General features: G+C 30.9%; 2 protein-coding genes across 3 annotated transcripts in view; one reads left to right on the top strand and one right to left on the bottom strand.

Annotated features, from left to right (window-relative positions):
• The window catches only part of LOC100215593 (protein PRRC2C), a 60,355-nt gene extending 51,075 nt beyond the window's left edge, over nt 1-9,280 (top strand). The window contains exons 10-15 of one of the 2 annotated variants that reach the window (XM_065791631.1): nt 1,606-2,131; nt 2,220-5,941; nt 6,033-6,437; nt 6,541-6,810; nt 6,958-7,993; nt 8,070-9,280. In XM_065791631.1, the coding sequence (XP_065647703.1) occupies nt 1,606-2,131; nt 2,220-5,941; nt 6,033-6,437; nt 6,541-6,810; nt 6,958-7,993; nt 8,070-9,187 (7,077 nt within the window). In that variant the 3' untranslated portion in view covers nt 9,188-9,280. Of the gene's footprint in view, nt 1-1,605; nt 2,132-2,219; nt 5,942-6,032; nt 6,438-6,540; nt 6,811-6,957; nt 7,994-8,066 lie in introns of both variants that reach the window. The other variant, XM_065791630.1, reaches the window with a different exon arrangement.
• A 3,285-nt stretch (nt 9,281-12,565) lies between these two features.
• On the bottom strand, nt 12,566-13,190 carry LOC136076214 (52 kDa repressor of the inhibitor of the protein kinase-like). The gene is made up of 2 exons (XM_065789688.1): nt 13,093-13,190; nt 12,566-12,932 (listed from the first exon to the last, which is right to left on the bottom strand). The coding sequence occupies exons 1-2, from the start codon at nt 13,188-13,190 to the stop codon at nt 12,566-12,568; spliced, it is 465 nt and encodes a 154-aa protein (XP_065645760.1).
• Between the last annotated feature and the right edge of the window lie 7,398 nt (nt 13,191-20,588).

Genomic DNA, 20,588 nt, shown 5'->3' with positions numbered 1-20,588 from the left:
TTGGTAAAATTTTCCAAAAGTTTGGTAAAAATTTCCAAAAATTTAAATATATATTTTTGCAACATATTGGTTTTTTTACTTTTCAATAATTATTAAAAAAAATTGAAAAAATTTGAGAAAGCCATCAGCTTTAAGCTAAATTATAACAAATTTAAGGAAAAGAAATCCCAGATTTATTTTAAATTCTTTTTTCAAAAAGTTTTCTAGATTTAAAAAATATGACCTGTATGATCATTGCATGTTATAAACAAAATACAAAATAAAAAATTCATTAATATAATAAATGGAAAAAAAAAACATGTTTATCATTTCATTAATTACTTACATTTATTTTTTCTCTTATACATATTAGTTCCACCTACATTTTTCTAGCATTTTTTAAATCTTCATTTTGTTTATTTGCAACTAAATAGTGGTTTTTTATCCATAACAAGACATTTTTATATGTTCAGTTATCTTCTAACTGTTTTCTTATTTTATAAAATGTATATAATTTATATCATCTATCAAACATATACATATTACTGTCCGTTTTTGTCAGTTTTTGTTTATACTCAGCTCACATGTTATAACACCATCTTTTATACAGACACTTTATGTGTGTGGAAAAATAAATATATGTAAATATTTTTAATTAAATTCACCTCCCCAAGGCTCTAGAAGGGCTGTTAAAGTAGAGAAGGCTACTTTTTATTTTATTTTGTTTGCAACTTTCTCAACTCTAAAATATGAATTTTAAAAAATCAACCGGCTGCATAGATAAGCAGGTTGAGCCTAGTACGTTTTGAGGTGTGCGTATAAACCTCTTGCATGGTTGCCACTTAACCTGGAATACCTGGAAATAGCATGAATCCCAGTGAAAATCTGGAAAACTCAGGGATTTTTTAAAATTTTCATAAAATTCAGGGGAAAATTTTTTTTTTTTTTTTTTTTAAATTTTGCACAGCTAGTCTTTTTCAAAAATATTTTGCTCAAACAAATAATAGTAAGTTTGCAAAATGTGGGTGTTTTTTTAAAAGTTTCAGTTTGTCAAATATAAATATTGTTTTTAAGTAAGGAAAATTTTTTAATAATCTCGTTGATGAACCGGAAAGAATATAGCAATGTTAGGCAAAACTCAGGGAACTCAAAAAGTTCAATTCAGGGGAAAACATTCTTTACTCAGAGAAAAATTATAGTGGCAACCCTGTCTTGGTTGTGAGCTAAGTGTTTTACCCCAGTCTACTCCAGTATTGCATATATATACACTTATACTCCTATATTCCTTTGCCATATAAAATATCTTTTGAGCAACGTATATGCAAAAAGTGATACTGGCAGAAAATGTGCGCTCATCAACTATTGAGTCTAGGTTAGGATTAAGTCTAGATTTTTTAGAATTTTTTTTTTTTTATAATCAAATATTTAACTTTGCACGTAGAAATGTTATTTATAAATTAAGAGTTAGTAAAAATTGCAAAAAGTTTGAATTATAAAAAAACTTTATACATTTTTCAATGAATTTCAATTTTTGTTTCCAATATCCCACTTGGAACAGCTGAATTATCAGTAAGTCAATATTTATTTATATTACAGAGTTATTCAAATTTAAAAGTATTTATTTAGAAAGAAAAAGCAGTTGAATCTCCGCCTGAGGCTTGGTCCGAAAATCAAAATTTTCCAGCTCACATACATATGCAAGCATATAACCATCAACATTGGTCTAGAATGCCTTATGGCTTTGATCCACGTACACCAATGCCATACTTTTTTATTCCTCCATACTCTTACCCAGTAGTAATGCCAACTCCATCTGATCAATCTGATAGAAATACTGAAACTATTTCAAAAGAAGCTGAACTTTCAACAGAAACTCCAACATCTAAGCCTGATGATATAAAGGAGGCTGATAGAAAAGCTAAGTTACGTAAAGTAGAAGAAGATATTAAGAAGCGAGAAGCAGAAAAAAAAAATACAGAGGTTGATGTTAAGAAAGTTTTTTCTATTGAAGCAGACAATGTTGTTAATGTAGGAATGCACAAAAGAAGTGATAGTGAGACAAGTGATTCATCAAGACCCATACGTGATATACCGCCTCGTTTCCAACGACAAATTTCTGCTCAAAAGACGATTTCTACTGTAAATTCTGATGGTACTTTTTTTATGAAATGTTTTTTTTTAAACAAAAATGTATTTTTGTTAATAAATTTTTTTCTTGTCTTTTATTTTTTCATTTGCAGGTAATACAAATGATACAAGTGATTCTCATTTTCGTATAATGAAAAGAAAAGAAAGCTATAAATCAGATGATGAATCTTTTAAAGAAAATATAGTCAAGAAAATAGACTCTTTCGAATTAATTGATTCTGACAAAATATCACAAGATGAAAAGCAAACTCTCAGTTCATTAAATCAAGAAGTTTTAAAATCAGATCAAAAAACTTTACCTGAAGTTATAGACAAGTCTCAAAAGGCTGCTGTTTCTTCAACAGTATATAACAAGGATGCAGTTCAAAAAAATCCTGATAAAGAGAAAAGAGGTTTAAAAGAATTAACTGATTTTAAAGCTGAAATTAAAAACCAGGATCAAATGAAAACAGAAAGTGTTCTAGATAAAAACATTGATGTAAGATTTGACTCTGAAAGATTCGCTGATTTAAAGTTAACAAAAGGCCATGTTAAAAAAAAGCTCATGAAAGAGAAAGGCGAAGTTTTACCTACTACAGAATTATCAGAAAGAGAACCAACTAGAGCTCCTGCTTGGAATAAAGTTGTATCTCAAGAGGCAAACCAGTCTAGTGGTGTTAAAAAGTCATTAATTGAAATACAAAAGGAAGAAGAAGAACTTAGTAAAAAAGCTACTGAAAATAAATTACTTGATAAATGTGAAAGTACTATAGAAAACATTAAAGCACAAGAACGATCTTCTCCTACAGAAAATAAGTTTCGGAGTGACACTTATCAAAATAAATCTGACAAGTACCAAAATGATCGTAGAAGTAGATTTGATGATGATTCTAAAAGAAGATACAATAGGTATGAAAGAGATCACAAAAAAACTGAGTTTAGTAGCCAAAACGAAAGTTATCAGGATCATCCAAGGGAGAATTATAAAAACAGAAGTGAAAATGCTCATAAAGATAATTTAACCGAAGAGAGTTCACTAAAGGAATATGACTCTAGACATGACGGAAAACGAGGTTATTCAAGATATAATGGGCGTGATTATGTTAAGAAAGATTATGTTGCAAAGAAAGACAGAGGAGAATATGATAGATATAAAAGAGATAGAGTAGGAGATCAAGATAGATATAAAAAAGACAAAGTTGAAGGAGATCATGATAAATATAAGAAAGAGAGAGGCGATGGAGAGCAAGATAGGTATAAGAAAGAAAAAGTTGAAGGAGATCAAGATAAATTTACGAAAGACCGAGGTGAAGGAGAACATGATAGGTATAAGAAAGAAAAAGTTGAAGGAGAACAAGATAGGTATAAGAAAGACAAAGTTGAAGGAGAACAAGATAAATTTAAGAAAGACAGAGGCGATGGAGAACAAGATAGATATAAAAAAGAAAAAGTTGAAGGAGCTCAAGAGAGGTATAAAAAAGACAGAGGTGATGGTGTGCAGGACAGGTACAAAAAGGACAGAGGTGATGAAGAGTATGATAGATACAAAAAGGATAGAGGAGATGGAGAATATGATAGATGTAAGGTTAGGGAAGATAATGAATATAGTAGATACAAAAAAGACCGAACCGATAAAGAACATGATAGATATAAAAAAGACAGAGATATAGAAAGCAGCAGATATAAAAAAGACAAGGGAGATATCGAATACTCCAGAGTTAAAAAAGACAGAGAAGTTGAGTATGAAAATAGGTATAGGAAAGACAAAGGAGAATATGATAGGTATAAAAAAGACAAAGTTGGAGGAGAATTTGAAAGACCTAAATTTGACAAGGGTGATTCTGAGTATAACACTAAATATAAGAAAGATAGAGGGGAGTATGATAAATTTAAGAAGGATAGAGTGGATAGCAAACGTGATGGAAAAATTGATAAATATTCAGAAAATTTACAGGCTAAATCGACTTCAACTGAATTAAAATCTGATTCAGTAGAAACAAACCGAGAAACTTTATCTGAAAAACCTGTTAATAAAACAAATGACATAGATAACACAAAGTTAGTTGCAAAGAAAGATGTTGACCATGAGTCTTCAAGGCGAGCTCGAGATTATAACAATAGAAACTATGATAGAAGAAAAGAATATAACTCAGATTATCACAAGCAAGAAAAACCAGGAAGTAGGAGAAATGAAAGAAAGGACTTTGACAAGGATTTAAGCAAGAAGTATTTAAGCAAATCATCTCTTGAAGATGAAAATAAAATATTCAGTAAAGATTCTGCTATTAATTTCAAAGATGTAAAACCAGAAAATAATGAAAATGCAGAGAAAGATTTGACTAAAAAAGAGGATATAAAAAGTGTGTTAGGACCAAAGGATAATGATGTAGTAATTAAAGACGCTAGTGGTAAAGAAATTAATGGCAACATTTTAGTACCTCAAAAGTCATCAAAATACAATAAATCAAAAACAGATTCTTCACAAAACTATTTTGATGCTAAAGAAGTACATGAAGCTGGACATAGGCGAAGTAGGCAGAGTTATACTCAAGATAGCTTTACTCACTCAAAAAAAGGTATTAGTGATAAAGTTAAAATATATCAAGAAGATGAAGAGTTAATTACTGGTGAAGAAGAATCTAATTTAAAGGCCAAAAAAACAATTATAAAATCTCATCAAAAGTCTTGGGAGCAGGATCGTCCACCAAGATTTCAGCAAAAATATGAAAATGAAGATAGAGATGTTTACCGATGGAGTGGGGCAAGGGGGAGTCAGAGAGGAAGAACTAATCGTGGAAGAGGAAGAGTAGTTGCTAATAGTTGGTCTTCCAATACAGAAGTAAAACTGAACCAAGAAAAGGTTAGTAAAGATATTTCTCAAGATATTCAAGAGGTATCTATCAATGATTCGGTAGAAGTAGCTAATAATGAAGCAGTTGTTGAGCAAAGACGACCTCAATCTAACCGTGATAGAGGTTGTGGACGTGACAGAGGGCGTGGGCGTGGCTCTTACAAAGGTAACGGAAGCAATAGTACAAATGGGCCAAGGTCAAATAAATCAGATTCTTTTTTAGTCAATAGGCAGCAGTTGGGGAATAACCTCACTTCTAGTAATACAGCTAATCCTCAGACTGCTGCCGATAAAATGGATTCACGACAGCTGGGTGAAAATCTTTTAACAAAAAAAAATGTTTCAGCTTTAGAAGACATATCAGTAAACTCTCCATCAAAAAAGAATAAACCGGTTGAAAAAAAGAGAGACATAAGAAAGGAATTTGATTTAAGCAACATTGCTAGTGTTGTCTGTATTGACGATATGAAATGTTTTGATTCAATCAGTCAGAAATCTACAGATGATGATGGCTTTGTAAAAGTTATTTCAAAGAAACACCAGAAGAAGTTACGTGACAAGTGTCGTGAAGAAGAAAAACAAAAGTTTTTACTTGAACAAAAGAAAGAAGCAAGCAAAGCCCAAAAGTTGGCAAGGAAAGAAAAGATTACTACCAAGAAAACTTCAACTCAAATTTCAGAAACTTCTACATTGGTCAGAGAACAGATACCTACATCTACACATGTTACAAGTTTACCTACTACTACAGTTGCTCAAGTAAGTCAGCCAGTTACAAGTAATCTTCAAGATATGATGGGGGTTTGGGAACCTGCACAATCTTTAATGAGAACATCTCAAAGTAGTTCTTTATCTGAACAGATTTCTTCATCTGTTTCAGTGAGTTCTAATGCTTGGCAAAGACCTTTAACTTTAACATCCAGTTTATTGCCTGATCCAAGAGCAGTGGGTACCGGAAAACCAAGTAGTGCACCTGGAGTAATTAAGGTAAAAAAGATTTTCTCTGGTATTTGACTTTTTTTTTTAATTAAAATAAAGTTTAATAATTGCTGTTAAATAACTGTTAAAATTAATTTAGGTTACTGTAATGCATTCACAAGCCACCCCAGAAGCTGCATCTCCAATTATTACGCCACCGCCATTAGCTCCTATATTATCAGGGAACAGTGTCTCGGTTATTTCTGATTTAAACAATAGTAATGCTAACATTAAAAGGGACTTTTCAAAAAATAAATCATTTGAGGGCAAGCAACAATCAAGTCAAAATACACATGAGACTCGGGTTATAAGCGATGGCAAAAAGTTAAAGTTAAATCAAAAGAAAGAACCAAAAATTTTGAGTAAAAGGTATATGGCACCAAGATTTCAAGCAAATGCAAGAAAGGAAAATGATGAGCGTACAAGAAAGTTTTCAGAACCAAGGAAAGAAAAGTATTCTGGAAAAAGAGATGATAAATCTCGTTTATCTGATAAATCTCAGAAGGTGCGTATTTTATAAATAGTTTTATAATGTTAAATAACTCAAAGAATTTCCTTTTGTTTTTTTGTTTTGTTTTTGTTTTGTGAAATGTTGATTTCTTAAACAGAGTGAAAAATTTTGTCGTGAAATTAAATCTCAAAAAAGTATTGAACAGCCTGTTGCTATTAATAATGACGAAGTGTTTTTAAATGAAAATACATCTGTGGAAATGCAAACAAAATCTTTACTTTCTGAAGAGGAGAAAGTTGTCGGCTCAAAAAAGCCATCAATTAAGACTCAATCTTCTGTTGGCAGTTATAAATCTACTGATATCTTTGATGAACCTACCAAAGATGTATCGTTGCAGTTTCAAGCTTCTCAAGACAACATAGTTAAGGTAAAAGATAGTAATTTTTTTTAATATAGTTAAAAGAACAATAGAGATAAAAAAAACTTGAATGTAGTTTTATTAAATCTAAAGTCGTTATTATCATTTTTATCTTTTTTAGATTTTACTTTTTATAATTTTACTTTCTATTATTAGTCCTTGTGTAAAGAACCAGAAAAAAATGTGAACAAGACTCCCCAATCAGTTGTTAAACCAATTTCTGGTGATGAGGAGCAATCGTTAGAAACACGCTCTTTGCCTGGAAGTCCCTCTCTAGCAGTAAAAATTCCTGAACCAAATTTATGTGGACCATCAAGTGATCCTGGAAAAGTTTCTGACCCCAATATTAAAAAGTTTGCTTCAAGTATCGCACAAGAGATTGAAATGAACAGAAAACTTTTAGATGCAAAAAAAGCATGGGATGAGACTCCAACAGCATGGTCGGATTCTGCATCTAAAGTTAAAACTGTCAGTGTTGTTAGTTCTAGCTCAGTTGCAGAAAGTGCACCTGCTCTCACTGAAGGTCTTCCTGCGACAAAATTTGAACAGCTTTCAACTGTTTCTATTACTGAGGTCAAGTCTACTGAAGAGAAAATAGCACAGAATTTTCCAACTAAGCGAACAGAACAACAAAATATATGTAAAGTAAAACCTCAACAGCAAATACCTTCTGAAGATAATCGATCTTACATATCTACTAATATTATACAAGTTTCAAATCTATCCAGTCAACCTAATAGAGGCCGTTACCCTTTCAATGGGGAAAGACCAGTACAGACAAATATTTATGAATCTATTTATGGTGATCAGCTTAGAGCGCATAGTAATCAATTAGCATATTCAAGACCTGGGCAGGTTCATTCTATTGATCAAGTTGTACCTCCAATGTCACAGCGCCCTGAAATGGTCCTTTCATCTTTGCCTGTTGCCAACCCTAACACCCATTTTTATGGTATGGATGCTTCGATACAAAACAGCCAAAATGCTTTGCTGACTTGGCAGATGGTATCTACAACAAATGTTCAGCCCACAAAACCTCTACACTATCCAACACAGCACCACCAGGGTTCTCTCTTTACATCCCCTGTAATTTCTACATCTCCGCTAGTAATGTCTTACAGAAGTGGGTATTCGCCTCAAAGAAGCACAGCTAGTATTCAGCACCAAGCGCTAATGCAGCACAATCAGACAGGTAAGATATGCTTATTCATTATCAAATACTTGTTTGACTGTTGTTATTTAAAAACTATTTGAAAATTATTTAGCAGTAATGTCTCCGCAGGAAGTTGGACTTAATATTACAGATCCTTACGTTGGACGTCTTGTTGGGGTTCTTCAACCTCAACCTGCTCAATCTCAAACTCGGCGTGATCAATTTCAAAGTGTGTTACCCTCGCAACCTCTCATAAACACAAATGCAATGACGTTATTGTTAGATCCTTCGAATACTCAAAATCACTTAAGTCAGCAGCAGCGATCTGATCTTATGAAACATGTTCACGCAAAACCATTTGAACCGACTTCCCAAACACCTCCTTTAATGCAAAGTTCTTCTCTTCTTAATCGCCATCATTCTGCAACGCCATTGCAGCAGCAAGTTATTTCTTCTGTATTTAGTCAACCAACTGCTCATCAACAAGCACAGCATAAGTATTCACAGCCTATAATTCAACGGCAACCTAATCACCACCAAGTTAATCCACTAGTAGCACCTGTTCGTCCAAGAGCTATTCACGGACAGTCATCTGGTACCAGTCCTCCTTTAAGAACTTTATCGAACCACCAAGAGCAAGTTATAAATAATCATCAAAACTTTGTGTATCAGAATACACTTGGTCTTGGTCATCCTAGAGGAAGTGTTATGCAATCTGTTCATGTTACACCTCATCCGATGAGCAACCAGTATTTAGGAAACTATCTTCAACAGCAATACCAGCCTAACATTCAGTCTCGGCCTAACTTCAATTTACCCCAAAACAAGCCGCTTGGTCCTATTCAAAGACCGTTACAAATATCTCCTTCCAATTTTTCTTCCTCTAAACAATGCTCCAGTAATGAAGAGTTTAAGAAAATTCAACGTCAGAAAATGTTGGATGATACGAAAAAATATTTTCAAAACGACGGCAATACTCCGTCCTTAAACACTAGTGCTGGGTTAGCGAGTGAAGAACCTTCGTCAACATCACAAACTTCTCTGTCCGAACACGATAAACTCACTACCGATAAACCTAAGGACAAAAGATTTGATGTAAAGAAATCTGGAAGAAGCGGTGAACAGACGCGTGGCAATAGAAATCAGCGACAAAAAAGCAATCTTTCTACAAATACATTACCCCTTGGAAAGCCATACGATTTGGCAAGTAAACGAAGTACTTCGAAAGTTTGATAACTCGTTATATATATTTTTTTGTTTTCGGAAGTATGTGATTTATTTATGTAATTAATTAGTCTAATAGTTGATTAACTATTATTATTATTATTTTTTTCGTTTCTTTTCGGATACTAAAATAAATTCTTCTTTTTTTTAGTTAATATTTATAAAAATTCTATTAAATTTTGAATTTTCTGCTTTTAATTTCCCTAAAAAATAATAATAAATATTTAATTTTTATTAGTTATAATATCGTCTTTTTTTAACCTGATTTACTTTAGTTATGTTAATGTTTATTTATTAATGATTTATCTTACGTGCCTTCGTCTGTCCGTCAGATGCACTCTTCTATCAGGTTTTATTGTCAATAGTTATAAAACATTGTGAAAATTATCAATTTGCTTATCTGAAAATTGATTTGCTCGTTACCCGCAACTTATGCGATAGAAATATAATTAAATTAAAATAAACAATAATAAGCGTTGTTTTTTTGTTTGTTTTTTTGTTGTTAATAAATATCCAAAAAAATATAGAGGCATTGTGAATAAAACTTTATTGTGATTTAATATATTAAATACATCCGATGCGCATTTTCGAGGTTTAATTAACTTCATTTGAGTTAAGTGGGTTTGTAATCGATAAAAGAAGTTTCGTAATTATGTCATGTTGATGTTTTTGAATAAAACATTGAAATATTAAATAGTTTGGTTGCAGTTGTTTTTTTTCTGGTAGAATTTTATGAATCCCGTAGTAAATAAATGTATGTGAATGTGATACGATAAAAATTATGACTTCAAATATTAACAGTTTTTTAAAAAGTGCTTTTAAGAGAAAACTCGCTACGAGCTTATGGAGTAACGCGAAATTAGCCTTAGCGGTACAATTAGGGCTGGTAATGGGCAAGGGCTGCCAACTCCCGACAAAATAGTGTAATTTTAGCCGCAAAGCATTGTGGGATGTCTTGCGGGACCAAAATAATCTTAATACGTAAACTTAATGAATTTTAATAACATAAATTTAAGTAGCAATCATATCAGGCAGCTTGAAAAAAACTCCTTTAGAAACTAAACTTTAGATATTGTTAACTTATTCATAAATTTACTTGTATAACATTAACTTAACATAAATATATTTATGATAGTGATAAAAATTGCAAAACCGCTATTTAAAAGCATTGTTATCACCTTATTCGTTTAAATATATTCTTATTTAGATTCTAAATTAATAAATGATCTGTGAGAAAAAAAACACTATTTTTAATAAGAAATATCTTTTATTAATAAAATAAAATCATTTCTATTTAATACAAAAAGTAAGCATGGATCTATAATTGCATTATCCATGGATAATACGAGCCTTTTTTTTTTTTACATGCCTTGTTTCGTGGTTGCTTATCTCGATTATAAAAGCGTATAAAATAAGATATTCTCATAATAACAAAGTTTCTAATTAAACTTTCTTTCAAGAGAAAGGCATGATCAACATGTTCATCAAAAAGAAATCTAAAATTGCAATGATTTTTTATTTCATTAATAACTTGTTGTATGATGTTTCTTTTAGTAAGTAAAATTTTGATTTGTAAAATAAAAACAGTTTCCATATCCTTAAGCAAGTTTTCTAAAAAAGAATCAGTATTAAATAAGTTACTTCCACTTGATGTGACACTTGAAAGAATTTGGACACATTTTTGACAAATTTGAACTTTCTTTATTAAATATTCTGCAATCGATTTTAAAACTTGCTTAACTGACTGCGAAAGTGAATCACTTGAAACATTTGGTAAAACACAAGGTTGTAATTTTTTTGATAATAATGAAGATGGCTGTTTAAAAATCAATTTTTCATTTGTAGAAATTTGGTTTTCAAATACTTTGTTGGTAATTGAATCTACGGTAACTGCAACCGAAAAATCTGATTCTGGGAGACAATTACTGTTAGAATTAGATTGCTCTATTGAAAGGAGTACTAAAGCATTTTGATATGCTGATTTAAATTGCAATGCTGTTGGTCTATCATTCCAATCTCCTTTGCTTCGTATTAATGCAAAAAAATTTTCTAAACAGTCTTGATTAAACTGAGCTGTACAAACATAAAAGAAATCCTCGTTAAGCGATTCCTTTGTGAGACAAAGAATGTTAGAAATAGTAACATCTAAACCCCAATGACTGGATATACCTTTTTGGCTACGAGCACCACAAAAATACCACCCCTTAATCCAAACTCTCAAATCTTCAAGCTGTTGAATAAACTTATTATTTAACGTTAAAGCAAAACGTGTTGGTTTATCTGCTATTAGTTTACGAGAATTCATTATGTCAAATAAAATATCCATATTTTTAATAAAAAAGGATGTAGACAAAACCTTTTCAGGCAATAGTTTTGTAGAAGCATATACATTCAAAGCAGTACTAACTTGACTACTAAAAATTTATGTTGCCAACTTTACCCGCATGGCTAATTGTGATCCTGGATCTAAATGACAATCTGTTAATTTTGGAGCAAGGCGGATAGCATTAACCTTTTCCAAATTATAGAGCTCTTGCAGATGCTTCCACTAGATTATTTTACCATCAGACAGAATGTCATGTTGTATTAAATTATTTCTGATACTTTTTATGAGATGTGGTGGATCAAATATTATATATACCTTTGCTCTTGTAGTTGGATGTAAAATTTGCTGATTTAATGATGAAAATCCTAGAAATTTAATAGCTCTAATATTAGTTGAGCTTTGATCAAAAACAAGACATCTTACAGCTAAACCTATTGCATGTAGATGAACCATAGCATTATTTAAGATCTTAGCTAAATTAATTGAACTCATGGCATTATTACTATAAAAATAAGCAATTAGTTGTTTCCATTTTGTTGATAACCCTCGAACCATCAATACAAGTACTTGGTTCACTGGTTTACCATTCGATTGAATTCCAACAACCTTGTCACTGTTTTTGTCATAATCCAGATGTTGCTTTAAAGACATTTCATCAAAAACAAGGCTACAGTTCCTTTCTAATTTTGTCATGGTTTCAACTCTCATTTTTAATAAAGCCATAACCTTATTTGAAAATCCAGATACTAGGGTCCCAAAAGATTTTTCTAGAAACATTAAAATAGTGCTTCTAGCAGGCAATGAAAAAACTCTTCTTAGCATTTTAAAAGTTTGTGGACTGTGATTCATAATCCTCAAGGCTAACAGTTTATCTTTAACAGTCCAACGCTTTCCTTTTTTAACGCGATTATTCATAATTGACTTTCAAAAAATTGTAGCTGGGTAGTAGTTAAAAATTTTTTAGATAAATTTATGTGTTCTATTGAACCATCACAATTTTATAACATTTTGTTCTTTAACTGTAAGTTCTTTATTTTTTTTCTAAGACGAAAAATCTTAACTTAAGATAACAAATATTTATTTCTAAAATTGGTTTTGACAGCTGATATATTATTTGTAACAGTAGTATCAACACTATTTCTTGCGCTAAATTCAATTGTATTACTGACTTCTTTTTTTTGTATTTTATCCTGTAAACAAGTTCTGTTTGTTGGTTGTTTTCTCTTTAAATTTAACGAAGATGGTTGATTTGCAAAGTTAAAAATTGTTGGTACAGCAGTTACAAGTGCTCTTTTACCGCCATTGTTAGCTAGATAGTATTGAGATGAATCAAAATGTTCACTGCAAATTGTATAATTAAGATTAAGTTCTTCACAAGATTTTGTATCAAGATCTTGACGACGACATTTATGAACCCAAAGTTTGCATCTAGAAAAAAGTTAACCTAATAAATTTGTTGCAGTTATTTCCATCATATTATGCATCGAAATTTTTATCATATTTTGCATTTACATTGTTTTATAAATATCTTTAAAGTTTTGATATATTTATTTTTTTGATAAATCAAATATGACGAACAGTTACTTGCCTGTTTTTGACTTTTGGGAATCTAAAAAAAGATATACTGTTTTCAACATTCTTTCCACGTTTGTTTACACAATTGATGGCTGAACAAAAAGCTGGCATATTTAATTATATAAGGGATTACAAATAATAATTTAATTCCTGAAAAGCTAAAGCCAATAATATTTTAAAATGTAATATATCTATGTATATATATATTATAAACAGTGTTTAGTGTAATAACTGATTATGTTGTTTATATGAATTTGGTCCCGCAAGACATCCCATAATGCATTTTTCGGCCAATTACACATAGATATATGGAATTTTCGGCGAGTTGGCAGCCCTTGGTAATGGGTCGGATATCTGTGGATCCAGACCCGACTTGTATAAACAGCCTTGGGTCGGGTTTCAACAGGCCTGACCCAGACCCAATACAATAAAAGGTTCTGGGTCCCAAATCTATTAGTAATTTCAAAGAGAAAAAATTACGCATTTTTTTGTTTAAAGATGCTCTAAGTCCTAATAGTCTTGTCACTGAACAGCATTAAGGAGTTGGTCTAATAAATGCAAGCATTATCATGGCCGCCAATAACTGTATGGTAATTAAAGTAGTTTTCTCAGTCATTAAGGTGGTAGTATACCATTAAAAAAGAAATCTCGCATTTCAACATTTTTTTCAATTTTTAATAGGGCATAACATATTATATGATTAAAATAAAAGTAAAAATTTAAAAAAATTAATTATGCGCATAATTATTGATAGACAAAAGCCTAACAATGAATAACTGGCGACAGGGTTTTTTCAGTAACCGTAAATAAATTTGAACTGAAATTTTGGCTTGTGATCCTTTACTTATGCAATTACAACATACACTAAATGTTTTGGATTTAGACCAAAAAAAGTCAAAATATATGCATTTTAGTCATATTTGGAAGTTTTGGTGTTATTTGAGAACACAAGATCACTCACAAAAGTAGAACTTAATTAGCTGTAAACATAATTCTAGGTTGCAAATACATGTGTTACAAACAAGTGTACCAAATTTCGGATCAAATCGATTATCGGTTTGAAAAATATCTCCGTCGCCAGACTATAAAACATGATTTTGAGAAAAACTCAATTTAAAAATAAAAACAAAAAAATAATTGTTCAAAACTCCCCATTTCCATGAATTGCACCTTCTAATGTTTCGTTTTGATCACAAAAACCCTTTTGTATAGCTCTTAGTTTCTTGCGTCTTAATTTCACTATACTTGTGCATTGCTTTTCTGCTTTAAAAATGCGCTTTGAGTCATTTATAAGACAAAAGTTATGTAGATTGCAACCTACAGCTATTTCAAGCTTATCAAATAACGTCTCTAAAAATTGTAGTCCATTATTAAAGTATAGGACAGCTGATGCTACTCCAACACATAAGGCAGTTCTTTCAACAAATATATCTTTGGAACACCGCTTCCAAATCAATTGATTCAAGGATTCATTAGGATTTTGTGTTTTACCGTGCAAACACTTTTCTAAAAGAATATCACTTCCAAGATCTTTAAATATTGGTTTTATAAAATCTCGAACAGCAGCAGGAATACAAATATTTTCTTTGTATGTTTTTTTTCCAGTTACTTTATCAGCCTGGAACTTGCACCAAGAATCTTTAGTGCGCAAACAAAATTGATGGCGTGTTTCATTGTCATAACTTTCAGAACAGTGAAAAAGAACAGCTGCTACACTTTTTTCATTGCATATAAACTTCCAATGTTCTGTCTGATTGCTTTGCCATAGTAATTTTGCAATGTGTTAATAACATTTTCTGTCAAACAACCTGCTCCTCCTAGTTTTTTACTATCACTTAAAATTTCTTTGCTGCTTTTTTTCAAGTTTCTTAAACGCGTGCCAACTCGTTTTTGAATATGACCAATGCACTCTGCTTTTTTAATTTCTACATTATGTCCATAAGGTTTAGCAGCAACAACACTGGTATAAGAACTACTATCTCCGTCACCAAGATATGTGGTATACCTTAAATTGCTTTTCTTTTCAGAACGATGAAAAAGTTTTAAAACACCACTTGATTCCTTAGCCGATGATGATCTAGTATGACTATTTTTACACTTTTGGTAATGTGATGACTGAAACTTTTCATATTCGATTGGGTACGTGTATTTTTTTAACTTCCATATTAAACATAATTTACATGTTTTTGTTTCTATTTGAAAGTCAATACATTTACCACTTTCAACTGAAATTGCAGAAACAACTCCGTTATTTGAAGTAAAACCACGCTTTTGCCATGAACCATCAAAGCTACACATAATATCTCTTGATGTTTTACTTGTAGGGATTAATTCATCAGCAGCATTTTTCATGTTCTGGTCAACTAAATTTTGATAAACATCAAACAGGTTATGTAAAGTTTTATTGTAGCTTTTTTTGTTCATAGGTGGCTTCATATTCATTATTCCACAAAATATTTCTAATGATGATAACCCTTTACCCATTTCACGAAAAGCCACAATGACACGTGTGTTAATATCAAATGGTTTTTGTCCACTATATTTGATTTTACTAGGTTCTTGTTGTTCGATTAAATTTTTTTTACAAAATGTAGCAGATGAAAAAAACTCAGTTTTCCAATTGCAACTGTGACAACATTTTTAAACCAATACTTATACCATACTTTTTTGAGGAATCAAACATTAAATAAACATTATCTTCACACAAATTCGAGCATTTCAGTAGCGATATAACGTTTTCCAACAGACTAAAGTTCATGACAAAGTTAAAATCTGAACTTTGAAAATCTTGAAAATCTCTATCAGCAATATTTAATTTTTTTGAAGAAGCAGAATCTGTGGCAGATTCAACAAAAGATAAAGTTTTCGTTTCTGAAGAAGGAATCTTTGTATATCTGTTTCCACGAAATTTTGCTTTTTTATTATTATATATTCTATTTGATAATTGTTTTCTCTTTGATCCACCCATATTATTTTTATTTTAAAAAGATAAAAGATTTACTATAGCATAAATAATAAAGTTTTGAATGCAGCTTAAACCAAGAAGCGAATTACGTCAATTAAGCCATCATACTAAATTAATTAACAAGAAGTCGTTGCAGTCTACAACTTTGCACTTAAAAGAGTTGAAAAAGTAAGTATTTTATGGCTTTTTTATGGTTTAACTTTTTTCTAAAGCGCATAACAACGGAATAAACAAAGCGTTGCTAGGGGGAAAATAAAAAACATTTTATACCGATACATTATAAAAAAGTTTTAACATGTGAAGCTTTTTTTATTTAATTAAATGAACTAAAAATTCGAAATCTGCGAAGATTATATTGGTTAAACAATAAAAGTAAAAAAAAATAATTTTTTTCATTTATTTTGGTGTACTACCACCTTAAGTGGAGCATTGTAAATAATGAAAACATTGGAAAACTAAAGCATTTAGCTATTAGAATTTCCATCGTATAATGTAAAGAGGGGTGGTACCTATATGCATAAGGGTCTTTGAAGACCTTGGAGGTTTTTTAAAAATTCACACAGTAAAGTATGTCTACAGACGCCATGGATATATAAAGGAAATCTTTATGCGGTTGAGTGTCCAAAAGCTTTCGTGGCTTACTTTTTTATTTTTAATACTATCTATATTAGTTTGAGAAGACCCTGTTTAGTATGCTTTATGAACACATACCTCATGTGGGATGCATTTCTAGTGTTGCTCAAACTCAAAAATCTTTCAGGACTTTAGCACCGCGTTAATATACTTCTTAGATTGTAGTTGTAGGTGTTTATCTGACTCTCACCTTTTTTTAAGTAACTATTTCTTTGCAATCTTTTCATAGAGCCCCTTTACCAAATTTTAATAAAATATCGTAATACGTAATAAAATTCGTAATTCGCTATTAAGTTAGTTAAGCAGCAAAAAAAGTAGAGATGTAACATTAACCAAAAATGTTTCTCAAATTTTAAAAATTTCTTTTTTTGTTATAAACTCGAATGAATTTAACGAACTTATCTTTAACCTTTGAACCCTTTTTGAAAAGTATTCCATACTTTAGGACCTCGAATTGAAATGCTATATTTATTTATTATCCGAGGCAGTTTATATGTGTTTAACATATTTGCTCTAAGATTATAGTTTTTATTTTCATTAAATTCAAATTTGTTATTAAAGCTTATAGGAGAGAAATTGTAATTGTAACGATACATGAAAATTTAACGCTGATAGACATTTATTTCAAACACATCCATAATTTCGTATCTTTCATTAAGGGTTTAGCGTGTTCCACGCCTATCCTTATAGTAAATGATTCTGCAAGCATGTTTTTGTAAACTATACAGTTTTTTAAGCTTTGATGTTTGAGTACTTGCCCATGAAATGTTTGCATAGCTGATGAAGCTATGTATTAGCCCAAACTCGATTAATTTAAGACTTTGTATTGACGAAGCGAACTCGATACATCTATGCTTTGTGTATTGACGAATGAACTCGATACATTAAACGTATGATTTTGGTGGTTTTTAACTGGATGTATATTATATAAGGAAGCCAGGATAACTTTTCATCAACAATGGTTCCTAAAAATCTTAAATTGGATTGCTTTAAAGGTATACTTGATTTTGTTAGAGAAATACTTTTAACGTGGTTGGGTCCTTGTTTTTTTAATTGAACTATAATCTAAGAAGACCGTGAATGAAAATCTTCAGAAAATAACAGAAAACTTTATTCAGAAATAAATGATTTTACAATAACGATAGATAGCAATAGTTTTATTAATAACAATGTTAGACTTCATGTAAATTCCGAACAAAATCTTGCAAGTCTTCATATTGACAAAGGTCGCGAGTATTTTTTCTTTTTTTCCTAAGAAATTAGAGCTGCTTCGTTTTCATTAATGGAGATCGCAGTACCTTTTTTTTTTTCTTTTAATTGAAAAATTAAAATTAGTAAATAAAGTAAATTAAAAAAAAAGGATGTAAACTAAAATACCTCGAAGTTTAGATTTTAACTAATCTTGTGAGCATACTTGTATATAATGGCTTCCAATGTGCTTGGAATTATACAACTACATATATTTATCTACCAACTGTGCTTTAGGCTGACTCAGAAGCAGCAGTAGACAATGCAATCGACAAAATATCTCTTGCTAAACATTGTATAACTGGAAATCTAACTCCAACATGTCTACACCATTCCAGTATGTCAAATCATTTTTGATCAACAATCAATGGCTTATCTAAGTACAATTGTAATTCATTTTTTAGTTCCAAAGAAGACGACTTTAAGGCTACTTGTTTTTTGAATTTCTCAATCCTCTTTAAATATAAAAAAAAGGTTTAACGGGTCTGGTGGGTTTCGGTTCCGAAAAATGTGACCCAGACCGGACTTAACGGAATAGGTCTAGGTCTAGACCCGACCCATCGCCAGCCCTAGGTACAATAATAATTTTAAACTCTTAAATGAAACCATTTTAAAATGTTAATGCTATGAACACAGTTCAAATGAGAAATTTATATTAGAGATCGTCCATAAAGTACGTACTCTCAGAGGGGGAGAGGGGGTCTGCAAATGGCCTAAATGAAATGGGAGGGCGGTGGATCAATTATAAAATTTAAGAAACACTAAATTAAAAAAATATAAAATATTGGGTAGGTTAAAAGCGTAGGTACATTAGGTGGAGTATACTCAAAAAAGCGTATAGCAAAATGCGGGGGAGGGGGGGGGGAAGTCCAAATAAAAACGAACGTACTTTATGGGCGACCCCTTATAGTGCCTGAAACGGAAAACTATTCAGTTACGAATAAGGCGCAAGAAATAAAGTAACCGTGAGAAGGTTTTTATAGTTTTCGCCAACTTTTATCATTTTTATAGTTTTCGCCAACTTACTGTAAGTTGGCGCAATTTTTTTTTTTTTTTGAGGGCTCTGGAAGGCCCCAAGGATTTTTTTTATGTAAATGAATGCAAATTTTATCAGTTACCCAAATTCATACTCTTTGAGACTACACTTTATTATTTTCAAAAAAATGTGCTGTTTGGGCTACAGAGCTTATAGAGTAAAAACCGAGCCAACTAGCCCCGGTCTCCCCTATATCTTATTTATATGAATGGTACACTTTTACAAGTTAAATTATGAAAAAAATAAACAAATAAATAAATAAAGGGAGGAGTGCATTTGATATTAACTTATAAACGATTGTTGCTTATCAGAGCAGTACTTTTTCACTGTGTTTCAATCGCGACACCATGTTTTTATATCCTGTAGGACCTGAAAGTTAGTGTAAGTGGAAAAAATTAGAAGGCGACCAGGAAAATGACTACTATAGGGTAAAATTGATTAGCCCAGACAATTAAGGAAAAAATAGATTGTACACATGTAGCAACAGAAAAAGAAGTTGAAGAACTTTTTTAAAAGTATAAACATTTACCTATTAAATTAGAAACAAAAAGATAATTATTGTGTACTTAAATAATATGCAAAACATAAAAGAAAAAATTCTAAAAAAAAGGCATGTTTCAAAATTGGAGGGTAGCCCCGGACACATAGTTTAACTATGATTTTACCTCTTTTTTACCAGCGTAACACAAATGTAATTAATTACCATTGGAATGTTTCTCAATATATTTTTAAAAAATTGCCTTAAAAATTGTCTGATAAATAAGGAATGCCAAAGAAATATCATCTTTTGAAATACAAACATTCGCTTTTTACTAATGAAAATAAACACTTTAAGAACAACTTTTTCAAATCTTTTTTCTTTTTATTGAAACTAAATGAATTAATATAATGGTTTTGTGTATTATATTAAATATATTATTATTTTTATAAAAAAATTGCTCATTTTTAGTATGTAAATGGATTAAGTTGTCCGAAACCACCCTCCAAACATGTGTCCGATACCACTTATTATTTATTACCATTATTTACCGAACTTTTTTTAAATAAATATTGTAAATAAAATGCATCTTTAATCAATAAAAAGTTATTAGTTTAATCTATACATCAAGTGTCCGGAATTACCCTCCGTCTGGAGCTACCCAACTTTCCCCTAAATCAAAAGTTAATCTACCTATATAGGTCCATGGTATTATGTTTTCAACAATTTAAGTGATGACCAATTATTGAAAAAGTGTGTTTAAGGAGAAACACAAAACTGCAATGAAGAGATCAATAATATAATTTGGTCTAGGTGTCCCAAAAATGTCTTTGTGAAGAAAGGTATCCTAGAAATTGAAGTAAGCTCAACTATATTGATTTTTAACCAAGAAACATCTGGTCTTAAACGTATTTTTGAATATTTTAATATACCACACAGCGATAAGACTGTAACCGATTCATTGAAAAAGGACAGACGTTGTGTTAGTATTATAAAGAAAGAGAAAAACTTTTAATAAAAAAAGAAAAATTCAATTAGGGGGTCTAAATGTTGGCTTGATAAAGATTAAGAACTTGATGCTAAAAAATCCTACGCTTTTGGAAGTTTTTCGACTGTTTTTTTTTTGTTGTTTTCTTTATTTGTTATTTT

The sequence above is a fragment of the Hydra vulgaris genome, chromosome 02 (genome assembly GCF_038396675.1).
Source record: "Hydra vulgaris chromosome 02, alternate assembly HydraT2T_AEP".
In the NCBI taxonomy this organism is placed as follows: Eukaryota; Metazoa; Cnidaria; class Hydrozoa; order Anthoathecata; family Hydridae; genus Hydra; species Hydra vulgaris.
Note: the sequence above shows the minus strand (reverse complement) of the source record. Positions and strands in the feature narration are given on the sequence as shown.